The sequence below is a fragment of the Neovison vison genome, chromosome 7 (genome assembly GCF_020171115.1).
Source record: "Neovison vison isolate M4711 chromosome 7, ASM_NN_V1, whole genome shotgun sequence".
NCBI lineage: Eukaryota > Metazoa > Chordata > Mammalia > Carnivora > Mustelidae > Neogale > Neogale vison.
The window spans coordinates 204,557,520-204,580,207 of record NC_058097.1 but is presented as its reverse complement, the minus strand read 5'-3'; the positions used below and the strand labels follow the sequence as shown (position 1 = coordinate 204,580,207).

General features: G+C 64.5%; 1 protein-coding gene across 3 annotated transcripts in view; it reads left to right on the top strand.

Moving 5' to 3' along the window:
• CARS1 (cysteinyl-tRNA synthetase 1) overlaps positions 1-22,262 on the top strand; it is a 39,783-nt gene extending 17,521 nt beyond the window's left edge. For all 3 annotated transcript variants that reach the window (XM_044259980.1, XM_044259979.1, XM_044259978.1), the window contains 16 exons: positions 2,136-2,276; positions 2,472-2,560; positions 4,264-4,385; positions 7,947-8,059; positions 8,534-8,662; positions 8,972-9,101; positions 9,230-9,333; positions 9,688-9,785; positions 9,974-10,163; positions 10,341-10,409; positions 12,372-12,453; positions 18,491-18,571; positions 19,137-19,204; positions 20,844-20,903; positions 21,315-21,398; positions 21,943-22,262. In XM_044259980.1, coding sequence (XP_044115915.1) covers positions 2,136-2,276; positions 2,472-2,560; positions 4,264-4,385; positions 7,947-8,059; positions 8,534-8,662; positions 8,972-9,101; positions 9,230-9,333; positions 9,688-9,785; positions 9,974-10,163; positions 10,341-10,409; positions 12,372-12,453; positions 18,491-18,571; positions 19,137-19,204; positions 20,844-20,903; positions 21,315-21,398; positions 21,943-22,077 — 1,695 coding nt within the window. In that variant the 3' untranslated portion in view covers positions 22,078-22,262. The remainder of the gene's footprint in view (positions 1-2,135; positions 2,277-2,471; positions 2,561-4,263; positions 4,386-7,946; positions 8,060-8,533; positions 8,663-8,971; positions 9,102-9,229; positions 9,334-9,687; positions 9,786-9,973; positions 10,164-10,340; positions 10,410-12,371; positions 12,454-18,490; positions 18,572-19,136; positions 19,205-20,843; positions 20,904-21,314; positions 21,399-21,942) is intronic.
• The last annotated feature ends 426 nt before the right edge of the window (positions 22,263-22,688 follow it).

Here is a 22,688-nt window from a genome sequence, read left to right as displayed (position 1 = left end):
CTCTCAAAGGCCCAACCCTACCCTGGGTGCTTTACAGTGACAGTGACCTAGTTCTGCCTCCCGTCCTCATGCTGCCGCTGTCACTCACTCTACCTGTCTGTAGACCCAGCACGCAGGGCTCCGTGTGCGTCGCGTACGCACATAAGCAGGCAGACTGATGCGTTCTTGTTGTTACTGTTTTGATCTAATAGGTGTTAAGTCAATGAATAAAAGCGACTTGTGGGGCGCCCAGGGGGTCTCAGCCAGTGGAGCTCAGGGCATGGTCTTGGGGTCCTGAGCTGGAGCCAGGTGTTGGGCTCTGTGCTCAGCAGGGGTGGCCTTGAGATTCTCTCTCCCTCCACCCCACCCCCGCACTCGCTTCCACACACACACTCTCCCTCTCAGCACATAAACAATTTTTATTTAAAAAGGAAAAACCGAAGTTTTTGCTTTACCTTTGCATTTTCTCTCCGATGCTCTCCCTCACAGACCCAAGCTTCTGACTTCTTTTGTGTGTTCTCTCTAAAGAGCTTTTCCCATTTCTTGCAAACCAGGTCTCCTGGCAATAAGTTCCCTTGATTTTTGCTTGCCTGAGAGCCTCCGTTTCCTTTTGCTTTTGAAGGATGAGCTCACAGGGCCCAAGGTTCTAGGGTAGCAAGTGTCTTCTCTGGACACTGATGTGTCCCCTGCATCCCTTGCTTTGTGAGGAGGAGGGGGCTGTGGTTCTTCCCGTGTTCGCTCATGGGCAAAGTGTTTGTCCTCAGACTCCTTTCGGGACTTTCTGCAGCTTGCCCATGGATGGCCCGGCTGTGGTGTCCTGCCCGAAGTTCCCGGGGCTCCCTGTACCTGCAGTTCAGGCTCTGCCGTGAGCGGGGCGCCCTCCGCCGGTGGACTCCTGCTGTTCCTCTGCTCCATCCCCTCCTGTCCCTCTGGCGTCTCCCCGAGCACCCAGCACAGTTTGTGCTTGTCCCGCAGTCCCTGGCCATTCTGCTGGGTTCCGCTCTGTCTCTGCGAAGGCAGCCTGTCTGCTGTGCCATTGGGGGGTTACTCTTCGGGGGTCCCCCAGCTCTGAGACTCCTCCGTCGGCCGCGTCTGATCTGCGGATGATCCCACCGAAGATGGTCTTCGTTTCTGTCCCGGTGGGGCCGCTCTCTGGTGTCTCCTTCCCGTTTTCTCAGGACTGCCTTCTGGCCGCTCGCCGTGCCCTCGTTCTTGCACACGGGCGGCCTGGTGCCCTGGAACCCGAGCGTGTTCGTCCTGGTGGTTTCCGGCCCCGGGGCTGAGAGCCCGGGATCCCTGCCATGTCTGGCTCTGCAGCTGTCCCGTGTCCTCAGTGTGGTAGCCAGGCTCAGGGGGGCCCACATGCCAGGCGTGGGGCTCAGTCCCCAGTGTGCTGCGCCTATGGACCGAGCGTCCTGGCGGGTCCCCCTCACCGCTGCCCTCCCAGCAACAGTTAGCAGGGCTGTCCCACCTGGGGGCTCTTGGCGGGACACCTAGCCGCCCCTTCCCTATCAGCCTCGTGGATCCACACGCACCCACCCTGCATGCCCTCACCGCATCTCCCACATGCACTTTCCCTGCACTTTCTCCCTCTGCCCTTTGTTCTTTGCCCTCTCACCCTCACAGGGGACCCCAGACCACCTGCCTGTCCCCACGTCCCTGTCGCTCCAGTTCACGTGCTGGAGACCCCAGGTTCCTCCAGAGGTGGACCTTGGTCCCCCCCGCATACGAGACTCAGGCTGCAGCCGTGACACCCACATCCCAGCCCAGATGGACGTTTCTCTGGAGTGACGTGCGTGCAATGGTCTCCTGCCATTGCCGCACTTGCGCGACATGGGGCTGGCATCTTCGGTTGACGGCCGCTGACTGTCGGGGCGCCGTGGCCTTGGTGCTTCTATCCGGGATGGGGTTCTGCCCACCCGTCCTGGCCGCGGACGTCCTGAGATCACTTCAGCGAGCGTCCGAGCCTCCCGTTCGCAGTCTGGTGCCTCTCGGCGCTGAGCCGATCACAGGACTATCGTCGCCTCGCGGGGACGGCAGCCCTCCATGGAGCAGGGCCGTGCGCGGCCGTGATCGAGGCCGTGATCCCCGCGGCCCGACTGCGCGGGGTGCGGTCCGGCACGTGTGTGTGTGGACGTTGCGCTCTTTCTGCTCAGGTGCTGCTGGAGGAAGCAAAGGACTTGCTCTCGGACTGGCTGGACGGCAGCCTTGGCAGTGAGGTCACCGACAACTCCATCTTCTCCAAACTGCCCAAGTTCTGGGAGGAGGAGTTCCACAGAGACATGGAGGCGCTGAACGTGAGTGCGGCCGGCGGGCCTGTGCCTTCGGCGCCTCGGTGCCCCCGCGGCCTCACGCCCCCAGGCAGCTTCCTGCGCACGCACCGAGGGCACAGGCTGCTTCTCGGCCGCATTTGGTTCCGTCGGTTTCCGGGGGGCGCTCGTCTGAAGCCGACATTTCGGAAGAAGAACATAAACCTTCTCTGGCGTCCACAGGTCCTCCCTCCAGACGTCTTAACCCGCGTTAGCGAGTACGTGCCAGAGATCGTGAACTTCGTCCAGAAGATCGTGGACAATGGTTACGGGTGAGCTGAAGGGTGGCCCCTTCTCGGGGCCGTGTGCCATCCAGGGGGGTGGTTGCCGAGGAGGGCAGCTCTCGGTCTCTGGGAGGGACACGGAGCAGGGAGGCCGCCAGGGCGGTGGCCACCCTGGGCGTGTGGTTGCCTGGCGATGCTCTCTCCGAGCCCGCAGACCAGGCGGCTGAAGCAGCAGAAATGGGTTTGCTCCCAGCTCCAGATGGCAGATTTCTGAGGCCGCCAGCATGCCCCCGGGGCGGGCTCCTCAGGGCCCCGCATAGGGGGTCAGTGCTGGCTCCGTCCTCGGCTTGCGGGCAGTGGCCTTCTTGCAGACTTCTCTCCTGTTTGTCGCTCTGCCCTTGGGCTGCTCGGGCTCCTCTTGTGTCCCGATGACCTCTTACGCAGGCAGCTGCGTGGGGGTCCCGCGGGGTTAGGGCTCACCCTGGGGACCCCACTTTGCTTCTGGGAAGACCCAGTCTCCAAACCCACCCCCACTTGGAGGTGCTGGCGGTGAGGACCGTACACGGGGATTTGGGGGCCTCTGCACGCTGACCTCCCGGCAGGCCTCTTGCCTCCGCACTGCTGGGTCCCCAGCTTCCGGGCTGCTCTATAAGAGACCTGTCCGGGCTCGCCTTGGTATTGGCCACCATCCAACAGGTACTCAGCCCTGTGGTCGCCAGATCTTTGTTCAAGGCAGGCAGGAACAGCAGGAGGCTGGTGCTGGCTGCCCCCGGAGCCCCCGCAGACAGGCAGGTGCAGCCTGGGGTCAAGCCAGCAGGGGGCCCCGAGCTCAGACCGTGAGCACCGAGCCCAGCCTGGTGAGTGTGGACCTGCCAGGCGTCTGGAGGCGTCAGCCTCACCGTGTGGGCAGGGAGTCACCTCCCAGGGCAAGGGTGTTCCCCCGGGGCCCTTCGCGTGGCTGATTCCACACGCTCCGCTGCGGCCCTGGTCTCCGACCCTAGCACTGCCTGATGGCAGGAAACATGGCCAGCTGTCTGTGCTGGGCACGCTCCAAATCACCGCCAAGTGGAGGCATAAACGGGCGCACGGTGTCTGCGGCACACGATGCTCGTTTGTGGCCCCCCAAGGAGATTGTTCCCACCTCACGGGGCAGATGAGGCAGCCACTGAGCCCAGTGAGGGGTGTGGGGCTCCTGGCGTGGGCCCAGTGCCGCGCCCGTTCTCTGGAAGGGACGGCGCCTCCGCACTCTGCCCCACTTGACACAGCCGCTCAGGGCAGCACCGTGCCACCGAGTGCCGCGGGCAAGCCCAAGGTGGGAGAAGACGGAGCGTTCTGGGCCGCCACAGCCTGGCGGGCTTCTGGGAGTCAGAGAGCCGAGGCTGGGCACATTCCCATGTAGCAGAGCGGGAGCCTGGCGGGACCACGCTGTTGCCGAGCTGAGGGGCCAGGTGGGAGCTGCAGGGTCACCGTATGCGAGCAGAGGGTCTGTAGAGGGACCCACTGCCCGGCGAGTGAGGAGTTGGCCTCCATGGCGTGAAGTGTCCTTGTCGGGCCCGGTCAGCCTGCACCGTGGCCATGGTGGGGTGTTGCTGTGTCACACGACTAAATGGCCGAGCCTGCCCCGGACACACAGGGCAGAGCAGGTGGAAGCAGCCCGTGACCCTGGGCTCTTTGGGGCATCATCTGGTCAGGTGTCCTGGACTGTCTCCGGATCCATCCCGCTTTCCCACAACCTTGTTCTTATCTTCCAGCTACGCCTCCAATGGGTCCGTCTACTTTGATACGGTGAAGTTTGCGTCCAGCGACAGACACTCCTACGGGAAGCTGGTGCCCGAGGCTGTGGGGGACCAGAAAGCCCTGCAGGAAGGAGAAGGTGAACAGGCGGGAGATGGGTTGCTGGGGGGCTTCTAGCCCGAGCAGGACAGCCTCGCCCCCAGCCCCAGCCCCAGCCGTGCTCCCTGGGCTGCTGGGAGGCACCTGTTCCCTCGGGATTCTAGGAGTTTTCCACAAGAAGGACAAAGGCCCAGATGTGCAGCAGCCTCTTGAGCACAGCACACCTCAGGCCCGGGCCCCCAGGGCTGGCGTCTGTGGAGCCGAGGGCACCTGAGGGTCTGGGAGGGACACGCCGTGCGCCCAGTGTGTTAGCAGTATGCGGGTTGTGCCCTGCTGAAAGAGGGCACGAAAGCCGCCCACGCGGGGTCGGCCGGCGGCCCCCCCAGCAGCCGAGCTCCCGCTTTGGGGAGATGAAACCCCAGGGCTGTTCTGGTTGAAGGCACGGTTTCAGTACCCCACGCGGTCCCAAGGAGCGTAGCGTGCCGCTTCCAGAACGGGCGCTGTGAGCGGGGGGGCGGGGGGCAGCACCTGTCCTTGTAGAGGCAGGGACGTGGGACAGGAGCCATGTGACCGCCCTGGTTCTGGGTGTGAGCAGGGACGTCACACTGTCAGCGCCAGGCGGCACCTCTCGGACCCGTTCTCTCGCCCCAGCGAGGGACGCGCGTCTCCCGCAGCCCCGGTGCTCATCATTTGAGCCCGCTGCGGCTGACCCTTGCGTGACACCGGTTTAAACCGCGTGCAGGGGACTCCCCGTGAGTGCAGCCCGGTACTGCCCACAGGTTTCTTCCAGTTTTCTCCATGACCTCTTCTCTAGCTCACGTTCTGGTCCCAACAGCGTGTGACGTGTCGTGCACAGTGCGTGTCTCTGTGCTGTTCTGCTGTCGCGGGGGGCTCTGGCCGGTGGGGGAGCACCTGGCTCCGGTCGTGGGGTCAGCCTCCCCAGCCCCCTGCCTGGTGCTGTTCAAGAAGGGTCACCTGTATTGAATGTAGACACGAGGCTTTTTCGGGACCAGGCCAAATAAGTTTGTCTTTACAGTGTCCCTCCTCCCTTATGCCCTCAGAAACTCTGGGCCAGACCACAGAAGCTGTAGTCCAGGGGCACAGGGAAGGCTCGCACACCCCTGGGGCACATGCTGTTTACCCCCTGTGTTTCTGGAAGGCAGTTTGCCCATAAAAACGTTCGTACTTTTTGAGGAAGTACTTTCCTCTCTGGGACTCTGTGTGGGGAGACATCAGGACCTCACACAGCACGGCGTGGAGATGCGGAGAAGCAATAGGCTAAGAGGGTTGGGTGGCGCTGGTACCAGACCCTGGGGCATCCGAGGCTAAAGGCTTGTCAGAGTGCAGGAGGCGTTCGGTGGCCCCCGTGTGGCCGTCCCTGGAAGGGAGAAACACCGTGTCGGTGAGGGGAGGCAGTGCGCATGGCCCGCAGGCTGGTGGCTCAGACAGGCTAAGGGTCTCGACCCGCAGGATTGGGGTACACAGGGAGCAGGGCTTTGCGTAGCAGATCAGGACTCGACAGCATGCATAAGGGCAGGGCCCGTCCTTTACGCTCACGCAGGACACGCGCCGGGCACAGAGTAGGTCTCTGCGGTTCCCCAGCGGTTGCTGTCAGGTCGCCCGCGACATCCGCCCGTGACACACTGACCTGAGCCGGGTCCCAGCACCTACGCGGCATGCACGGGGGACCGACCCGTCGACCATCACAGTCCTAGTGACACCACGGGGACGCCACTCAGCAGCAGGGGCACAACCCGTCGCCTAGGGCAGCCGGGGGTTTGGGACTCGCAGTGAAAGAGCAAAGACGGAAGGCGCGTGGGGTGCGCGGCCAGGAAGGTCCGGGAGGAGCGGCCGAGAGAGCAGGAGATCGAAGAGGAACAGAACGGAAATAGTGCCAGACGCCCGCTGCCGGCTCTGGGCAGAGACGAGTCCAGTGGGCGAACATGTGACAGGCCTGACGCGTGAACCCCGACGATTCATGGAGACGCCCGGACGGAGCCGCACGGGACGAGTGGCCGCCGCACGGAGCAGGGAGCTCGGGCCGCAGGCGGCGGGCACCGGGGCCACGGCAGGAGGGAGGGCGCCGGAGACCCGAGCGCGCGCACAGCTGGCCAGCAGTCCTCACCATCTGGCCGCTGCCTGGTTCTTGCTCTTCTGTTTTAAGTGACCTCTGCGTCCCGTGTGGGGCTCGGGCTCCCGGCCCGAGACTGAGTCCTACTCTTCCGGCGATGCCAGCCGGGCCCTGGGAGTTCTTAAATATTGCTTGCGCTTGCACCTTTTTTCTTCCAGACTGACTTCAGAATCGCTTCGTGGTCCACGGACGAGTAGCAGAATCCAACAGCAAACACACAGGAGAGGGACATGCCTTCCTTTGGGGACAGTCCTGCTTCTGGGGCATTGTGACCCCCAGCACGAGCCCCTCACTGCAGGGACGCAGGGGTGTGCGGACTCTGGCAGAGACAAGGCCTGGACCTGTCTCAGGGCTCCTGATGCGTGTGGGGTCACGGGGGTCGCCTCTGGGGAGGGAGACGAGAAGTGACACTGGGGGAGCAGAAGCGATCGTGTGACGCGTCTTAAAGAACTGAGAGCAAATGACGAGTACTCTGCCACGGTGACTTTGTCGAAGAGTGGGACATGGGCCACCTGTGGAAGAGGCTCCTCTTTCAGTCCCAGAATTTCTCGAAACAAAATTTCAAAAGTCACGTGCGTCGTGAGTAACTGCGTACGCAGTAATGGAAGTCAGAAGCTTAAACGTGCGTCATCGGCCACACAGCGGCTAAAGGCATGTCATCGCACCACATGAGACTGTGTCCCGGGTGCAACGCGGTGACCCGCTCCGAGAGAGGCAGAGGCAGCGAGGGCGGAGTCTGTCTGCCGCTGGCGTGGTCTGGGGAGGACACCGGAAGGCCAGCGGCGGGAATCTCTTTCTTTGTGATCGTGCCTTTTTTTTTTTTAAGATTTTATCTATTTATGTGACAAACAGAAATCACAAGTAGGCAGAGAGGCAGGCAGAGAGGAGGAGGCAGGCTCTCTGCTGAGCAGAGAGCCCGATGCGGGGCTTGATCCCAAGACCCTGAGATCATGACGTGAGCCGGAGGCAGAGGCTTAACCCGCTGAGCTGCCCAGGCGCCCCCGATTGTGCCATTTTTACTGGCTCTTCTCATGTTTCCCGCGTGTCCCACTCGGAGCGCCCGTGTTGCAGCCATCAGGTCTGTGGTGCAGACACCCTGGGTGCTCTCCCTCCGACTGCTGCCAGGGCGCCTTTTCCGTGGCCCGACTCCGCGCTCGGAAAGGTGGCTGTCACTGAATTCGGGCCTTTGCGGCCCTGGACACTGGGCCGAGGGGCGTCTGAGGGACCGGCGGGTGTGGTTCAGCCCTGGGGAATGGGAGCTTCCTGGGCTGGGGCAGCACTGACATCTGGTCGTGGTGAAGCTGTGTGCTGACCAAGCAAATGAGAGGAAATTCAAAGCACCAGCTAATCACCCCCAGACGTGGCCTTGCAGTGATATGGCTCTGTCCAGCAGAGTCCTGCAGGCAGGTCCGGGTGACCCGCTGGGTCCGGACAGGCAGCACTGGGTGACCCGCTTCTTCGTGTCGGCAGGTGACCTGAGCATCTCGGCAGACCGTCTGAGTGAGAAGCGGTCCCCTAATGACTTCGCCCTGTGGAAAGCCTCCAAGCCAGGCGAGCCATCCTGGCCGTGCCCCTGGGGAAAGGTATGCTCCCGGGAAGGTGCGGCCGGCAGGGGTGGGTGCCCTCGCTGCTATGGTGCCTGTCTGCCCTGTCCTGGTGGCCCACACGCCAAAGAGCCTTGTGAGCCTTTGGGCACATGACTTCCCTTCTGGGACTCTGCCCGGTGCCCCTGGGGAGCAGGTGGACAGACTGCCTCCGATGCCCCTGTGTCTTTGTGGCCTCAGACTGGAGGCCAGTCCATGCTCTGGTGTCCCCGTGACAGTAGTCCTGGTGGCCCAGAGCCAGAGGATGGGGTGCGGGCACCTGCATCTGGCTCAGACCTGGGCAGTTCTGGGAGTAACGTGGCTGGGACCCGGACAGCAGGGTTCCCCCGAGTGTTCATGTGCAGAACATAACATCTGTTCCGGTAGGGCTCAGGGGTTTTGAGGGTGAGGAGTGCAGGAAACTTGAAGGCCTGGACTGAGAGTGGCCGGTCATGGGGTCGTCTGGCTCTGCAGGGGCGTCCGGGATGGCACATCGAATGTTCTGCCATGGCAAGCGCTCTCCTGGGGGCCTCGATGGACATTCACGGAGGGGGCTTCGACCTCCGGTTCCCCCACCACGACAACGAGCTGGCCCAGTCGGAGGTAGGCAGGGGCTGAGGCCACTGTGCCCACTGGTGGCGTGGGGGGGTGGGTCTTGACATCCCCACGGTGGTGGAAGCAGCCGGGGCGCTGGGATCTGAACCCTTGTTCGGTCTGATTTCCTGCACAAACGGCCTGAGCGCTGGCAACAGACAGGTCAGGATCGGAACCCGTCGTTGCCACTGGGCTCGCTGGTCCAGGGCCACCCCCGAGCCCCAGCTCGAAGAGGCAGCCCCCTCTCGTGCGTCCACCGTGTGAACCGAGTGCCCGCAGAGCGCCCCGACCTCTCCCCCTCTGCCCCTTCCCGAGCAGGCCTACTTCGAGAATGACTGCTGGGTCCGCTACTTCCTGCACACGGGTCACCTGACCATCGCCGGCTGCAAGATGTCCAAGTCACTCAAGAACTTCATCACCATTAAAGACGCCTTGAAGAAGCACTCCGGTAGGTCAGAGCCCCGGCCCCCAGGTCTGAGACCCGCCCTGGAGGCCTGAGTCCGCCCCCAAGGCCTGAGCACCCTGTTGGGAGGCGCCGTGGCAGAGGCTGAGCTGGGGTGCTGTCCCCCGACCCAGCGCGGCAGCTGCGGCTGGCCTTTCTCATGCACTCCTGGAAGGACACGCTGGACTACTCGAGCAACACCATGGAGTCGGCACTGCAGTACGAGAAGTTTCTGAACGTAAGCCCCCCTCCTCTCCGCTCGGCTCGGCGGGGTCCTTCCCGCTCCTGCGCCCACCGACGGGGCACGCGGGAGGGCGGCCCCGGAGGGCAACCGGCCTGGCTCCCCAATCCCAAAGCCCCGCTGACCTGCTAGACTCAGGCGCCCACATCCTCTTGTGCCCGTGGGGCGCGTTTCCTGCACACCTGCGGGCAGAACCGCTGTCCCGGGCAGAACCGGCCGCTGGTGCGGTGTCGGCACTGCGGTTTCTCTGGTGACCCGTGACGGAGACGCGCTTCACCACGGAGGTTCTCTCAGATGCCTCTGGGGCGGAAAACTCTTCTGCAGCCGTTAATCCAAATCTTCGGACTTTAGGAGTTTTTCCTAAACGTGAAGGACGTCCTCCGCGCTCCCGTGGATATCACCGGCCGGTTTGAGAAGTGGGCGGACGAAGAGTCGGAGCTGAACAGGAGGTGCCAGACGCCGCTCGGGGCGTGGGCGTGGCAGACCCACCGGCGGGGAGGCTGCCCGGCCCGGTGGCTCCCCAAGTGCAGACCCACGCCCAGGGCCTGCTGCGCCCGCGGGGACCACGGCCCGGCGCCGGACACGCGCGTGCGTGCGCACTGTGTCACCAGCTGACGCTCCCGGTCCTCTCGCTCAGCTTTCAGGACAAGAAGGCGGCGGTTCACGAAGCCCTGTGTGACAACGTCGACACGCGCACGGTCTTGGAGGAGATGAGGGCTCTGGTCAGCCAGTGCAACCTGTACATGGCGGCCCGGAAGGCTGCCAGGAGGAGGCCCAACCGGGCGTTGCTGGAAAGCATCGCCCTCTACCTCACCCACATGCTGAAGGTAGGCAGCCCTCGAGCTGAAGACCCCTGCAGCTCTGGCCAGGCTGCATGTGTGCAGGCAGCGGGCCTTGGCCAGGACCGCGGAGGCCTCCGGCAGCGTGGGCCCTGGTGTCTGGTCCCCGTGGACTCCCTCTAAGGACCTCCCGACGCACTCTGGCATGTCTGTTTCTCTTTGTAGATCTTCGGGGCTATCGAAGACGAAAGCACCCTGGGATTCCCAGTGAGAGGACCTGGAACCAGCCTAGATGTGAGTAGAATACCCCTGGGCATAGAGAAGCTTCCCCCCTGGGGGCCATCCCACCCCTGGGAAACGGTGCCCACGTCGAGGAGCACCCTCCTGCCTTCCACGCCTGCTCCCTTCCCACCCGCGTCCCCCTCCTGCGCCAACCCTGGGGACATTGGGAGGCTCCCGTTAGGTCCCACCTGCACCTTCCGAACTGAGCCCGGGGCTCGCCTGGACGTGTCTGCGGAATCAAACTGAACGCAGTCAGCTGTTCTCCCGGGTGTGCGCTCAGCCTTGCCCCCTGCCCGATGGTGGGGGCTGCCGTGTGCTGTCTGTGAGCTCGGTCCCGGAGCAGCAGGCGCGGTGGGACCGACTCGGACGGCGCTGCAGCCAGGTGGTGCCCGTGGGCTCACGTCCTCGCACGTGTGGATTCGGCCAGCGTGCCGACCTGTGCGTCCAGGGGGGAGAAAGGCCCTCGGTAGAGGGCAGCGTCGCCTGGGACTTGCGGTTTCCGCTGACCGTCCTTCGTGGCACGTGCTCACTCAGACTCGCCTCAGACACTCCTCAGGCCTGGTCCTCAGTGATTTGATGAGAAGGTCTGCGTAGCTGTTTAGACGTAATTTATTTAAAAGACAACAGGAAGCAAGGACAAAGTAAAAAGACAAACCTTATTTAGAGTTCGGTTTCTGGACGGTGGCCGGTGTGAGGGTCTCCTGCAGAGGGAGCGTACAGGTGGTTCCCCAGGAACTGGCTTCCGACGAGGGACCAGCTCCTGTTAGGGAGAAGCCCTCCCTGAGCTCTGGGCCACATCCCCGGGGCCCCAGGAGCCATCGAGCTCGTTGCTCTAAAGGCATTAAGCTTCCTCCGCGCTTTTCGGAAAGGAAACCCGCGGAGCTGCTGCGCTGTCTTGTACAAGTGACGCCAGGTGTTCCGCTTCTTAGAAATAAAGAAAGAGAGGAAACACTTCCTACGTTAATGACAGTCTGCTCTCAAGCTTAAAAACAACGCTTTTAATGCGGTGGTTGTGTGGAGGCCTTTCCACGTGGTCTCAGTGGACCCTTTGAAAGCCGCGTGTGGGAATAAGCAGCCGGGAGGCTGGCCCGCTGGGGCACTCCTCCTCCAGGCAGACCTCACGGCATGCTGGCTGAGGCCTCCGTCCCCTCGTGCTGAGGCTCACCATGGCGGTCTTGGTGCCTGGTGGAGATAAAGAGCAAAACCCCATGCCCGGTCCCCCTGCACGCCCGCGGCACCCCAGCCCCAGGTGCGGGATTAGGCCGCAAGAGGCCGGGGCACTCGCCAGCCTAGCTGGGTCCTGTGTGCGCTGGTTATTACTCTGATGACTGAGCCACCGGAGGACTGAAGTCGAAGGCAGGGAGAGACTTTGCTTAAAAGCCTGCCGCAAAAATTAGGGAAGATGGAAAGGGAAGATTTTATAAAATCATCGTGTTCTCCAGTTTGGATTCTGCCGTCCTTGGCTTTCCCTTCATTGGGCTCGCAGTCCTGGGCTGTCTCCGTGTCAGTGCAGGTGGTTCACTGTGGCCGGGTGTGGACATGGCCGGGTGCGAGCCTGTGCGTGGATGGCGACGGTTCTGGGGACCCTTCTTCCTCTTGGCACAAGCGTGTGCGTGGCCACAGGTCAGACACAGGCTTGGCCCGGCTCCTGGTGCCAGCCTCCGCTCCTGGCCCAGGAGGGACAGACCCCTGCGTTGAACAGTTTAACCGTAGAGATGGGCTTTTTGTAATAGTGGGTCTGGCCAGAGGCAAAACCGCGCCTGTGGGCAGGTGCACAGAGTACCGTGCAGAACTCCTCCGGCTGGGCCGGGGGTGGGGAACTGCCTCCTATCTCTGGCCCACGTCGTCCACACGGGGACTGAGTGTTGAGGAGGGAGCGTGTCCCAGCTCTGGGGCAGCGCCACCCGCAGCCCCCTGCCGCGCCCACGGAGCCCTGTCCAAGCTTCTCTCTGAGCGCACCTGTTCTTCCCGCAGCTGGAGGCCACGGTCCTGCCCTACCTGCAGGTGTTGTCCGAGTTCAGGGAAGGCGTGCGCAGGATCGCCCGGGAGCAGAAAGGTGAGGCGCTTCCTCCCTGGGGCTTTTCACCCTCGGACCCTCGGTGCGTGGGCTGCCCCGGGTCCGGCGGGTGCTAGTGGCACCTGACCTGGGGCACGACCCCTGCAGCCCCTGCCCCCCGCATCACGACAGCCACCACGTCTGTCAACACTGGTGTCCCCCGCGGGGCAGGGCAGTGTGAGAGGTGCGGTTTCTTGGCCTGTGCTATTTGGAAAGGCAGAGCGAGGCCCCTCGGGGACCCCTGCCCTCTGTCCCCGCGGGGCTCATTTCCACTCTCGGTGCCCCCACGGGCCCATTCTTGCTTCCAGAAGCGAGCACAGGGAGCTGGGGGAGCCAGTGCCGCCCCCACTGTTGTTCTGCCCGGCGTCGCCAGCTTTCCTGAGGTGGGTCACTGTCGCATGTCCCTGGGGACTTGGAGAGTGCCGCGTCGTCGCAGGCTGGTTTGGATGGGCCGTGAGCCAGATGGCCGAGCGCCGGCAGGCGGGAGCACACGTCTCCGTCTGCGCCCTGTGCCCGGCCCCGGGGTGTGCTGAGCCCAGAACGGGCCGGGTCCGCTCCGCTCCACTCCTTATGCGCACGCTGCCCGGCCTCCCACGGGGGCAGCACCGCGCCAGAGCTCAAGCCTCGCCAGGGAGGGACACGCGGGAGTCACTTGCTACAGATGCCACCTGTCCCTGCTGTGCCATGCTCCCTGCCCGGCCTCCCGGGCAGGCTGTCCTGACGGTGGTGCAGGCAGAGCCCCTGGGGCGCTCGGGGAGCCTCGGGGGGGGCTGCAGCTTAGAGACGAAAGAGCAGGCCGGGGTCTGTCCCAGGGAGTGCAGAGCAAGAGGACAGGAGGGCCCCGAGGCCTTGGGCCCCAGGGGGAGCCTGGGTCTGATGGGGGCTTCAGGCCTGGGCGTGGGGACTCGTTGAGCAAGCACGGCCGTCTCTCGCCCGCCCCAGGCCCCCTCACTCTCATAAAGCGCTTGCGGAAGCCTGACAGACTCGGCCGGCCCCGTGCCGCCTCGGCCAGCCATGCTGATGGCCGTCTCAGTCTTGGGGACGCCCGGGCACCTCTTTCCAAATGTCCCCCTGCGGCACAGCGTCCTTCCTGGCAGGTGCTGGCGAGCGAGGGCCATCGGAGGCTGTGCACGGCCAGGCAGACCACGCCGGGGGCTTGCACAGGCCCTCAGAGCAGTGCCTGTCGACGGGCTTGGGGAGTACTTTGGTTCTGCGTCTCCTCGGCTTGCTTTTTCTTTCTGCTTTGCTCTGTTTGTTGCTCGGGCAAACAGAGAGCCCAGATTCCCGAGTCGGGATGGTGGAAGTTGTGTCTGTGCCGTGTGTGCCTTGGCCTCCTACAGTGCTCTCCTGCCCTGAGGACCGGGTGGATTGAGGTCATCCTGCCTGAGCCTGTGGCCCGGGAGCCACAGACCTGGGGCCCTGCCAATCGGGTGCCTTCTGGGAGCCAGAGACCTGCGGCCCGTGCCCCTTGGGCTGCACAGACGAGGACAGCATTCTGGGCTGGCGACGGCTCCCGCCCCACAGTGGTACAGGCCGTGTGAGTCTTTGTTGGGCACCCGGCTGTCCCGGACCCTGGGCTGGCCGTGGAGACACTGAGACACGCAGAGTAGGCCCCGGGGACCTGGGGCTCACCTGGCAGGCGGGTACGAGGCCGTTTCCCCGATGCCCACCGTTGCGTCACCTCAAGCTCAGCCCGGGAAGGATGTGTGCCGGGGGTGTTTGGCCAGGCAGGGCTTGGGAATTTGGGAAGATGTGAGAAGTGCAGGGATGCGGGTGCGGCCAGATGCCCCTCTCCCCGGATTTGTTTCATTTTTGGTAAAAGGTACGTTAACGTATAAAACGTATCGTCTAATCGTGAGCAAGTGTGCAGCTCGGGGCACTAAGCTCGCTCACACTGTTGTGAGGCCACGCCCACCATCCGTCTCCAGAACTTTCCACTGACCCAGACGAAGATTCCCATGGAAGTGACCCCCCCATCACTCCCCCGGCACCCCCCGTCCACTCTCTGTCCCCCAGAGACACCAACCGCTATTCCTCCCCCAGCCCCGGGGCCCACCGTCCACTCTCTGGATGAATACTGACCCCCGCCCAAGGACCTGCCAATGTGGAATTCTGCAGGACTTGTCCTTTCGTGAGTGGCTTCTGTCACTCAGTGTGACTGATACCCTCCAGGCCTGTCCACGCTGTGGCTGGTTCAGAGTTTCCTCCCTCTTCACAGCTAGCTGGTGCTCCCGTGTGCCTAGATCCCATTTTGCTCGTTCGCTTGTCCACGGGCAGAGTCTGTGGCCTTTTGCGTCCTCTCCTGGGCCTCCCTGCAGTAACCTGACGGGTCTCCCTGTTCAGTGCCCAGTCTGTTCTGTGGCCCTGCCTGCGGCCCCGCCAACAGCAGCCAGCCCCGGGAGACTCGCTCCCTGCCCGTGGCCTCATGCCTCCAGGTGCCGAGCTCTGCGGACGCCCTGAGCCCTGCACCGTGCTGGCCCGCGAGGGCGGTGCCGACAGGGACTGTGCTCGCCGTGTTCACCCCAAGTGCTTCCGAGCTGCTGCTCACTGGCCGGCAACCACAGGGGCAGCCCTCGTTCTCTAGAACCTGCTCCAGCCAGAGCCTCTTGGAGGCAGCAGGACTGTGAGGTGCTGGTGTGGCACACGTGGCCAGCGGCGCACCCTTAGCTGCTGTGGGACTGCTTCTCTCCTTGGACGAGCATGCCCAGGCTGGTGCCTGTGCCTCTGTGGTCTCCCCCTCGGGAGCACTTGTCCTGTGTGTGCCCTGCTGCACGGGGTGGCCCCCGCTGTCCCGGGTCACAGCCCCACCTCCCCCAGGGCCTCTTCCCGTGTGATGGCCCTGCCCCGTCCCGGCTTCTCCCCCGGGTGCTGGGGCCAGAGCCGCAGACGGGATCTTCCCAGGGAGGACACACCGCACAGCCTAGCATAGCTGCCGGCAGCAGGTGGCAGTGGGTGGAGTGGGACCCGGCCCTGTCCCCGGCCCCCGCCCCCCGCCCTGTGGTCGCGTCAACACACTGGTCCTCCTGCTTCTCCCCGCCATCCTGGAGGCAGCCCCCGTTTCTGCTCCTGCTTTCACCTTTACTGTTGAGATCCATGTTCTTCTTTAGGCTTGAGAACGTTGACTGAATTCGTTAAAAACGTCCGACCAGAGATTTCCCTTTGAAAAACAAAGAGTTTATTGAGATGAAACGCAGAGAACCCAGAACCAGCCGGCACGAGAGCGGACATGTCAGCCAGCACTTAGTACGTTCAGGGTGTCGTGCAAACACGCAAGCCCTTTCCAGAGGAACAGCCGTGGCCCCTGGGCCCCCAGCCCGGCGCCCACCAGCCTGCCTTCTGTGCCCACGGATCGGCCTGGTTGGGACGCCCCGTGTCTGTGCGGCCATGCAGCCCGGGACCTTCCGCGTGTGGCTTCCTGCACATCCCAGATGCTATCACCGTACATAGCCAGCTCCTTGCCGGGGCGGCTAGCGTTCCCCTGGCTGCGAGCACACGTCTCGCGTGTCCGGGCCACTGCCGGCGGACACTTGGGCAGCTCCCACCTAGCGGCCGTTGCGGGGAGTGGGGCTCTGGACGTGTATGCCCAGTGCCTGCTGAGTCCTGTGTTCAGGGTTCAGGGCCGTCCCTAGGAGGGGAGCCGTGGGGGTCGTGGGACAGTCACGTGTGTGATTTTCTAAAGAAGCCCCGAACTGTGTTGCACGGCGGCTGCCCCGTGTCCCCCACGCCCTCGCAAATGCTTGTTATTTCTGGCTGTAGGAAAATGACTGCTGTCAGTCCCGCCGCCCCGGGGGACCTCCCTGCGGGGCTTTGCTGCGTCCTTCCCTGGCCACACATGGTGTACAGTCCCTGCACCTCGTGGCCACGAATGCCTCTTGTCTGGAGAGCTGTCCCTTCGGACCCTGTGCGCGTGTCTCGTGGGGTCATTCGTCCTGTCCCTGTGGGCTGTGGGAGTCACTGTGTGCACAGGGCTGGTCAGTTTGTGACCGGGAAGACGGAGGAGGAGGAAGTGAGCCCCAGAGAAATCAAAAGGTTTGGAAAGACAGGCAGTGGGGGCCAGGTCTGAGCTGTGTGGACAGGGCAGGTCTCAGGTGGTGGCGATGGCCACTGTCCTTAGCTCTGCACAGCCTCGCCCGCAGGACAGATGGGCCTCTGGGGGTCCTGCCGCCCAGCACCAGCTGACAGTCGGCGGGTGGGGACGGCGGGATCGCTTTCCTTATGGTTCTGGTTAGCTTAGCCTGGCTCCTGCCCCGCGGGGCGGTCTGGACGGGGCGAGGGCAGGGAGCAGGGGTGGAGGGCATCATCCCATCGGCTGGGAAGGCTGGGGAGGCACGGACGGCTTTTCCTTGAGCAGCGTTGGGAAGCGTGAAGCTTCCCAGCCATGGCCATGCTTCGGGGGTGCGGGAGGGCGCAGAGGTCTTCCAGGACGCGAGAGTCGCTGTCCATTCCTCATTTGTCTCTTCCACAGCGAGTGGCCCCGTGGGCCCCGGCCAGTGCTGCCGAGGGACAAGGCGCAGCGGCGGGCGGGGTGTTTCTCATTGCGCGAGGCCGGGGCGCACAGAACCATTTGGGTTGGGCCCGTGGTGCAGGTGGATGCCCGAGGGAGGGCTGAGGATGTGGCCGACACTGCTCGCGGTGTGTCCACGGTGAGACGAGGCCGGGTGTCAGCCCTCCTGTCACCTGACAGCCTGGTTTTGGGTGCCATCAGAGCTTCCTGCGATGGCCTGCCACCCTGTGCCCTGTGATGGCCCGGCTCCCACACGGGTGTCCCCCCGGAGGACTCGGCGGGGCAAGTGGCCTTCTGGGAGCTGGGAGGTGAGCCAGTCTGAGACCTGGCTTTGGGAGACCACCATGCACAGCCTGCTCCCACACGTGGCCCCCCACGGCCCCTTGTAGCTGCTCTCAGGGACTGCCCCACATCGCCGCTGCACAGACGTCACCTGCCACTTGCCCGGTTCTTATTGCCACCGGGTCCCCTTCCCCAAGGGCAGGTTCTCACCCTCGGGTTTCCGAGTGAGGCCTCCGAGTGCTCTTGGCTCTCCGCGGCAAACAGACAGCCTTTCTCTGCCGTGTGGCTCCCAGCCTCACGTCTGACCCGAGGGACTGTCCCGTTCAGGCCTGAAGGCTGCATCATCCCGGCCTGCTCTGTGCCGGCATGTGCCATCTTCCGTGGAAAAGTCACTTACGGGCCCGTGAGACGGCCAGGCTGGGCGCCTCCTCCTGGGCTTCTCAGGCCCTCTGCTCCCTCCAGCCACAGCTGGGGTGGCCGAGGCGTGGCCGAGAGCTGTGTGCCCGCAGTGGAGCCTGTGCTCGCGGCAGCGTCCCCCCTGGCCCTGCCCCACCCCGCGGCCGGACCTTGCACGTCGGTGACAGATGCTGGCCGCTGCGGGCATCACCCCAGTCTCCAGACCCAGTTCCGGCTCTCGCTGGAGCCATGTGGGTCCTGGGCCTAGCTGTCTTGTCGCGAGGACGTTTGGAGGAAGCAGGGGTGCGGTTCCCGAGGGGGGGCTGAGGGAGTGTGGGGCGCTACAGCAGGTTCTGGCCGGTCGGCACTGAGGTTTCGGCACGCTCGTCCACGCCGGGTGTTTTTCTGCACCGGGCAGGCCTGTCAGGGCGTGAAGAGCACAGGGAGCCTTTGTAGGTTTTCTGGGTGACCTCAGAGTGCGTGTGACCTCGGGTCCCTGCGTCTGGAGCGTGTGACACGGCTACCTTTCTGGATCGCCGGGCCAGGGCTATGGGGGATGGACACCTGCCGGTTGACCGGGGGCTTGGGGGGGTTCTGAGCTCCTTTTCTGGGGGAGAAACCTCATTTCCCTAGACCCGCTGCCCGCCTGGCTTCCTGCTCTGAATCCCCCGCCGCTGTGTGGGCACAGCTGCAGACGGATCTGCCTCGGAGCCGGGTCCCGAGGTGGTGCACAGTCAGCGGTGTCCGCGGAGCCTGGGCCTCGGCTCCTCCAGAGCCTGCGGGAAGGCGCATGGTAGGCGCGTCCTGGTGCTGCCTGTGTGTCCGGGTGGACTGAGCCGCTGTCTTCGTCCACAGTCCCTGAGGTCCTGCAGCTCAGCGACGCCCTGCGGGACGACATCCTGCCCGAGCTCGGCGTGCGGTTAGAAGATCACGAAGGTGCGTCCCGCTGGCCGCGTCTGGGGGCCCGTCGTGGGGAGCTGCGGGCACGGGGGGTGAGGGAGGTAAAGGATGCTGGGGTCAGGGGCTGGTTTTGAAAGAATGGCAGGATGGGGTCGAAGGTCCCTTGGTTTTTGCCCTGAGGAGTCCCAGAGCAGTATCCCCGTGCCCCTGGGGGCGGCTTTGTGGTTTTCTCTCCAGCTGTCCTGGATACCTCCCAAGTCCGAGGGGCGTTTGGGGGTCCCCTCCCCTGGCCCAGCTGCGTGTTCTCGCCAGGACACCGGCCACCCTGCCTCGTCTGTTCCTCGGCAGACAGCTCGCAGGACTGCCGGCGGGTTTCTCCCTGTGTCTGTTGACATCGTGGGGGTTACGGCTGGGCAGGAAATTCTCAGATTTTAATACTCAGGTGACGTGTCGCATTTTATGACCTCTGGGCCTTGTGTCATGAGCGGCGAGGCCGCCCCACGTTCCAGTTAACATGGAAGCCCCATGAGCAGCGAGGGGCCGCGGGGGCCGCGTGGACGGGGTGGGGGCTGGGCCCCACCTCACGGACTTGGCTCTTCAGGGCTGCCGACTGTGGTCAAGCTGGGGGACAGAGAGGCCTTGCTGCGGGAGAGAGAGGAGAAGAGGCGGGTGAGTGGCTGGGGCGGCCGCACGGTGATGGGAACGGGAGCGGTGGGCGCGCTACCCTGCGAGGGCTCCCGCGTGGGGCCCAGCGTCTGCGGGCGTCAGAAGGAGGCCTAGCGGGACACGGACTGGGGGGCAGGGTGGTCACGGAACAAGGTCTGTTTGCCAGGGGAGGCCCTGGTTTTACGAAGCCAGCCCCCGAGGCCAGGGGACAGCTCTCAGGAACCGTGTAGCTGACGTGTTGGCCGCAGCTTCGTCTGTGGAAGCGGGGTGTCCCTTGTCCCTGCAGGAGGACCTGCCAGTCACACCTCCGTCTGCGCAGGAAGCGTGGGGCAGGGGCCGGGCGCGTGGGCAGCGCGGGCGGGAGGCGCGTGTGGGTGCGGGAGCTCGTTCACGAGACGGCGCCGGGCAGGTGGCCGACCACTGGCGCTGAGCCGCGGGCAGACCCACCCCCGTGGAGCGTCCCCGAGAGCCAGGGCCCTGTCAGCTCCCGTTTCTGTCCCATTCGCTCCCCCAGCCTAGTGGCCCGTCCCCAGGGCCAGGCTCTCACCTCGCCTTGGACAGCGTACCAGGTGGCCTGGCCACAGAGGTGACAAGGGGCTGGTGTGCTTCCCAGCACCCCGGGCTGGCTGAGGACACAAACGCCGCTGCTCGCCACACTCCCCGGCCAGGCCCCTCTGCCCACGCAGCCGCACGCAGGGAGAAAGGCAGACGGGTCTCTGAGGAAGGCGGCAGGGGACGGCCCTGCCTGGCGGGTTCCCACACAGGCCGCGGGCCACGGCATATCTTCCCGCAGCTCCTGTCTGTCTGCCAGCGGGGCCGTCCCAGCCAGCAGTAGCCGCCTCTGTCCCCACCCCTGAGTGTTCCCGCCGGGGGGCAAACACTGTCCTCTCGCAGGAAGCAGCCGCTGAGCCCGTGCCAGGCCGCCTCTCTGCCCACCGCAGGCCTCCCCTGCGCCAGCGGTGGCTTCCCCTGAGCCTGTGGCTCCTGCTTGCAGAACTTCGCTCCCCTTTCCAGTGTGTGGGCCCTGCCCTGACCTCACCCGGCCCCACGATTCTCTGCTCAGGCCCCAGAGTAGCCTGTACCCAGCCGCCCACCTGACAGCTCTGCTGACCAGGAAGTCCCGAAACCCAGGATGTCCACGAGGGTATCGGGACTGCGCTCCCCAAACCTGTACCTCCTTCGTGGTGGCGCAGCTGGAGGCCTGGGCCTCCCCCCTCGGCTGCCACCCGGCCCCACGTCCCTGCTCCCAGGCCGCCCCCCGCTGCCCTGCCCTGACTGCAGGTGGGGTGGGCTTCGGGCCTTCGTGACGCTGTCCCTGCTCACGCACCTGACCGAGCCCCCCCCCCCCGCCCCAGCGGACCTCGCTGTTCCTTTTTTCGTGTCCACCGGGTCCCAGACCCCACCCCGTGCTGTCCGCTGCTGCCACGCGTCCAGAGCGGGCCCAGCGCCCACAGGGGCCGCTGAGGGTCTCCCGGGGAGTGAGCGAGAGGCCCTAATGACCAGAGCTCCCCAACCCCCGTGGGGTGGCCGGTCAGAGTCCAGGTGAAGGCGATGGGGGGCCGACAGGCCTTGCTTTGTTCTACCTCCTGGCCCCAGAGGCCCCGGGCAGATTCGCCTCACGGGGCTCCCGCTGCTCCCCTAGGCTGAGGAAGAGAAGAGGAGGAAGAAGGAAGAGGCCGCCAGGAAGAAACAGGAACAAGAGGTAACACCCCGTCTGTTTGGGGCCCCGGCTTTCCTGGGCGGAAGTGGACACTCGGACCCCGGGTCTTGCTCTCTGTGCCTCTCTCAGGCCTGGCGAGGTCCCCGCTCCTCCTGTGCCCACTGTCAGTGCCTCCCCACCACGGCACCCACCAGTGCAGGAAGGCCAGGAGGCCCCAGGGAGGGAGAGGCCTGGCAGGGGAGCTGCCCCCGCGGCCGCGGGCTCGGTGTCCCTGGGGAGGTGTCGGCTGACCCTCTCGCTGTTGGTGGGGATTAGGCAGGACCCACCGTGTCCCTCTGACCCGCTCTGCCCTGGCCTCACCCTCCCCGTCTCAGTCCCAGGGCTGGGCTGGGGGAGGGCGTGTGATGCCTTCCCCGCGCAGCTGGGCTGCAGTGACCAGGGCTCTGTGTGCAGGCAGCGAAGCTGGCCAAGATGAAGATCCCACCCAGTGAGATGTTCTTGTCGGAGAGCGACAAGTACTCCAAGTTCGATGAAAACGTAAGAGTCTCTTTTCTTTTCAGAACCCTGTTAGACCACTGAATCGGGGTTACGGGGACTTCCAGCCGTGGGCGAGCAGCTTTTCTGTTTGGGGAGCCATTTGTGGGGGTGCCCCAAGTGCCCGAGGCGGCCTCCCTCCCTCATGGCGGCCGAGCAGAGTCGTGGCCTGGCTGAACTGAGCCCAGGTCGGCCTTGCAGCCCGGCCAGAGGTGCTGTGGCGGGGGGTGGGGGGCATGGGTACTGTCCCCAGACCCGTCTGTACTGGCCCCCACCCGCACTGGTTCAGATGTGTGTTTCCCTCTTTCCTTTGCGACAGTCCTATCAGAACTGAGCCACATTGACCCAAAGGGGATCAGTGGCCTCGGCCCCAGGCAGGAGGGTGCCGCCCACCCCCAGCCCAGTCGCTGGCTTCTCAGTGGCCAGGACGGGGGTTGCCACGTGGCCACGCAAAAGTGTGCCGAGTCTGTGTCCCAGGGCTGAGCCCAGGGGCTCCGAGAGGGGGGCCAGGCATGCCCTGCTGACCCGGTGCTCCCCACGTTCTCAGGGTCTGCCCACACACGACACAGAAGGCAAGGAGTTGAGCAAAGGGCAAGCCAAGAAGCTGAAGAAGCTCTTTGAGGCCCAGGAGAAGCTCCACAAGGAGTACTTGCAAATGGTGCAAAACGGAAGCTTCCAGTGAAACCTCGGGGACTGGGCTCTAAGCCACCGGTGGCCGGACTTCCCATCTGCATTCCTCAGTGACCGCATCCCGGGTTCCAGCCCTGTTTACAGCGGTGCCCGGGGCCTGAGCCCGGAACTCCGTGCAGAGAGGCCCACGCCGGCACCGGCGCTGAGACCGGGTTAATAAAGATTTCCGAACAGTGAGGCCGGCCGTCCGTGAGCTGTCACCCTGCCCCGTCAGCGCCCGCGCAGCCTGCCTGGGGCCGCTGGCTCAGCGGGTCACAGCTCGGATGCTCGGGTCAGCGGAGCTGTTCCAGCCAGCCGGGAAATTTCTCCCCCGTGCAGATTGCTATCGGCTAATCTCTGGTGTGTGGGTGCATTTGGAGGTATTGAAGTAGGAGAAAGACGGGCTCCAGCCGGCGAGCCCGCTGACCCCCCACACAAAGGCCGTGCAGCCAGCCCCTCTGGTTCTGATGAGTAAACACAGCGTCTGGTCTCCCGCGGCAGCGCCACTGCCCAGGGGCCCTGCCCTGCCCGCCTGCGCACAGCTGCCCGCCGAGATAAGGGGGGAGGTCATGCATGCATGGCAGGTGGCCGTTGGTCTCCAGCTCCCGGCGCGGGCACCGCCCT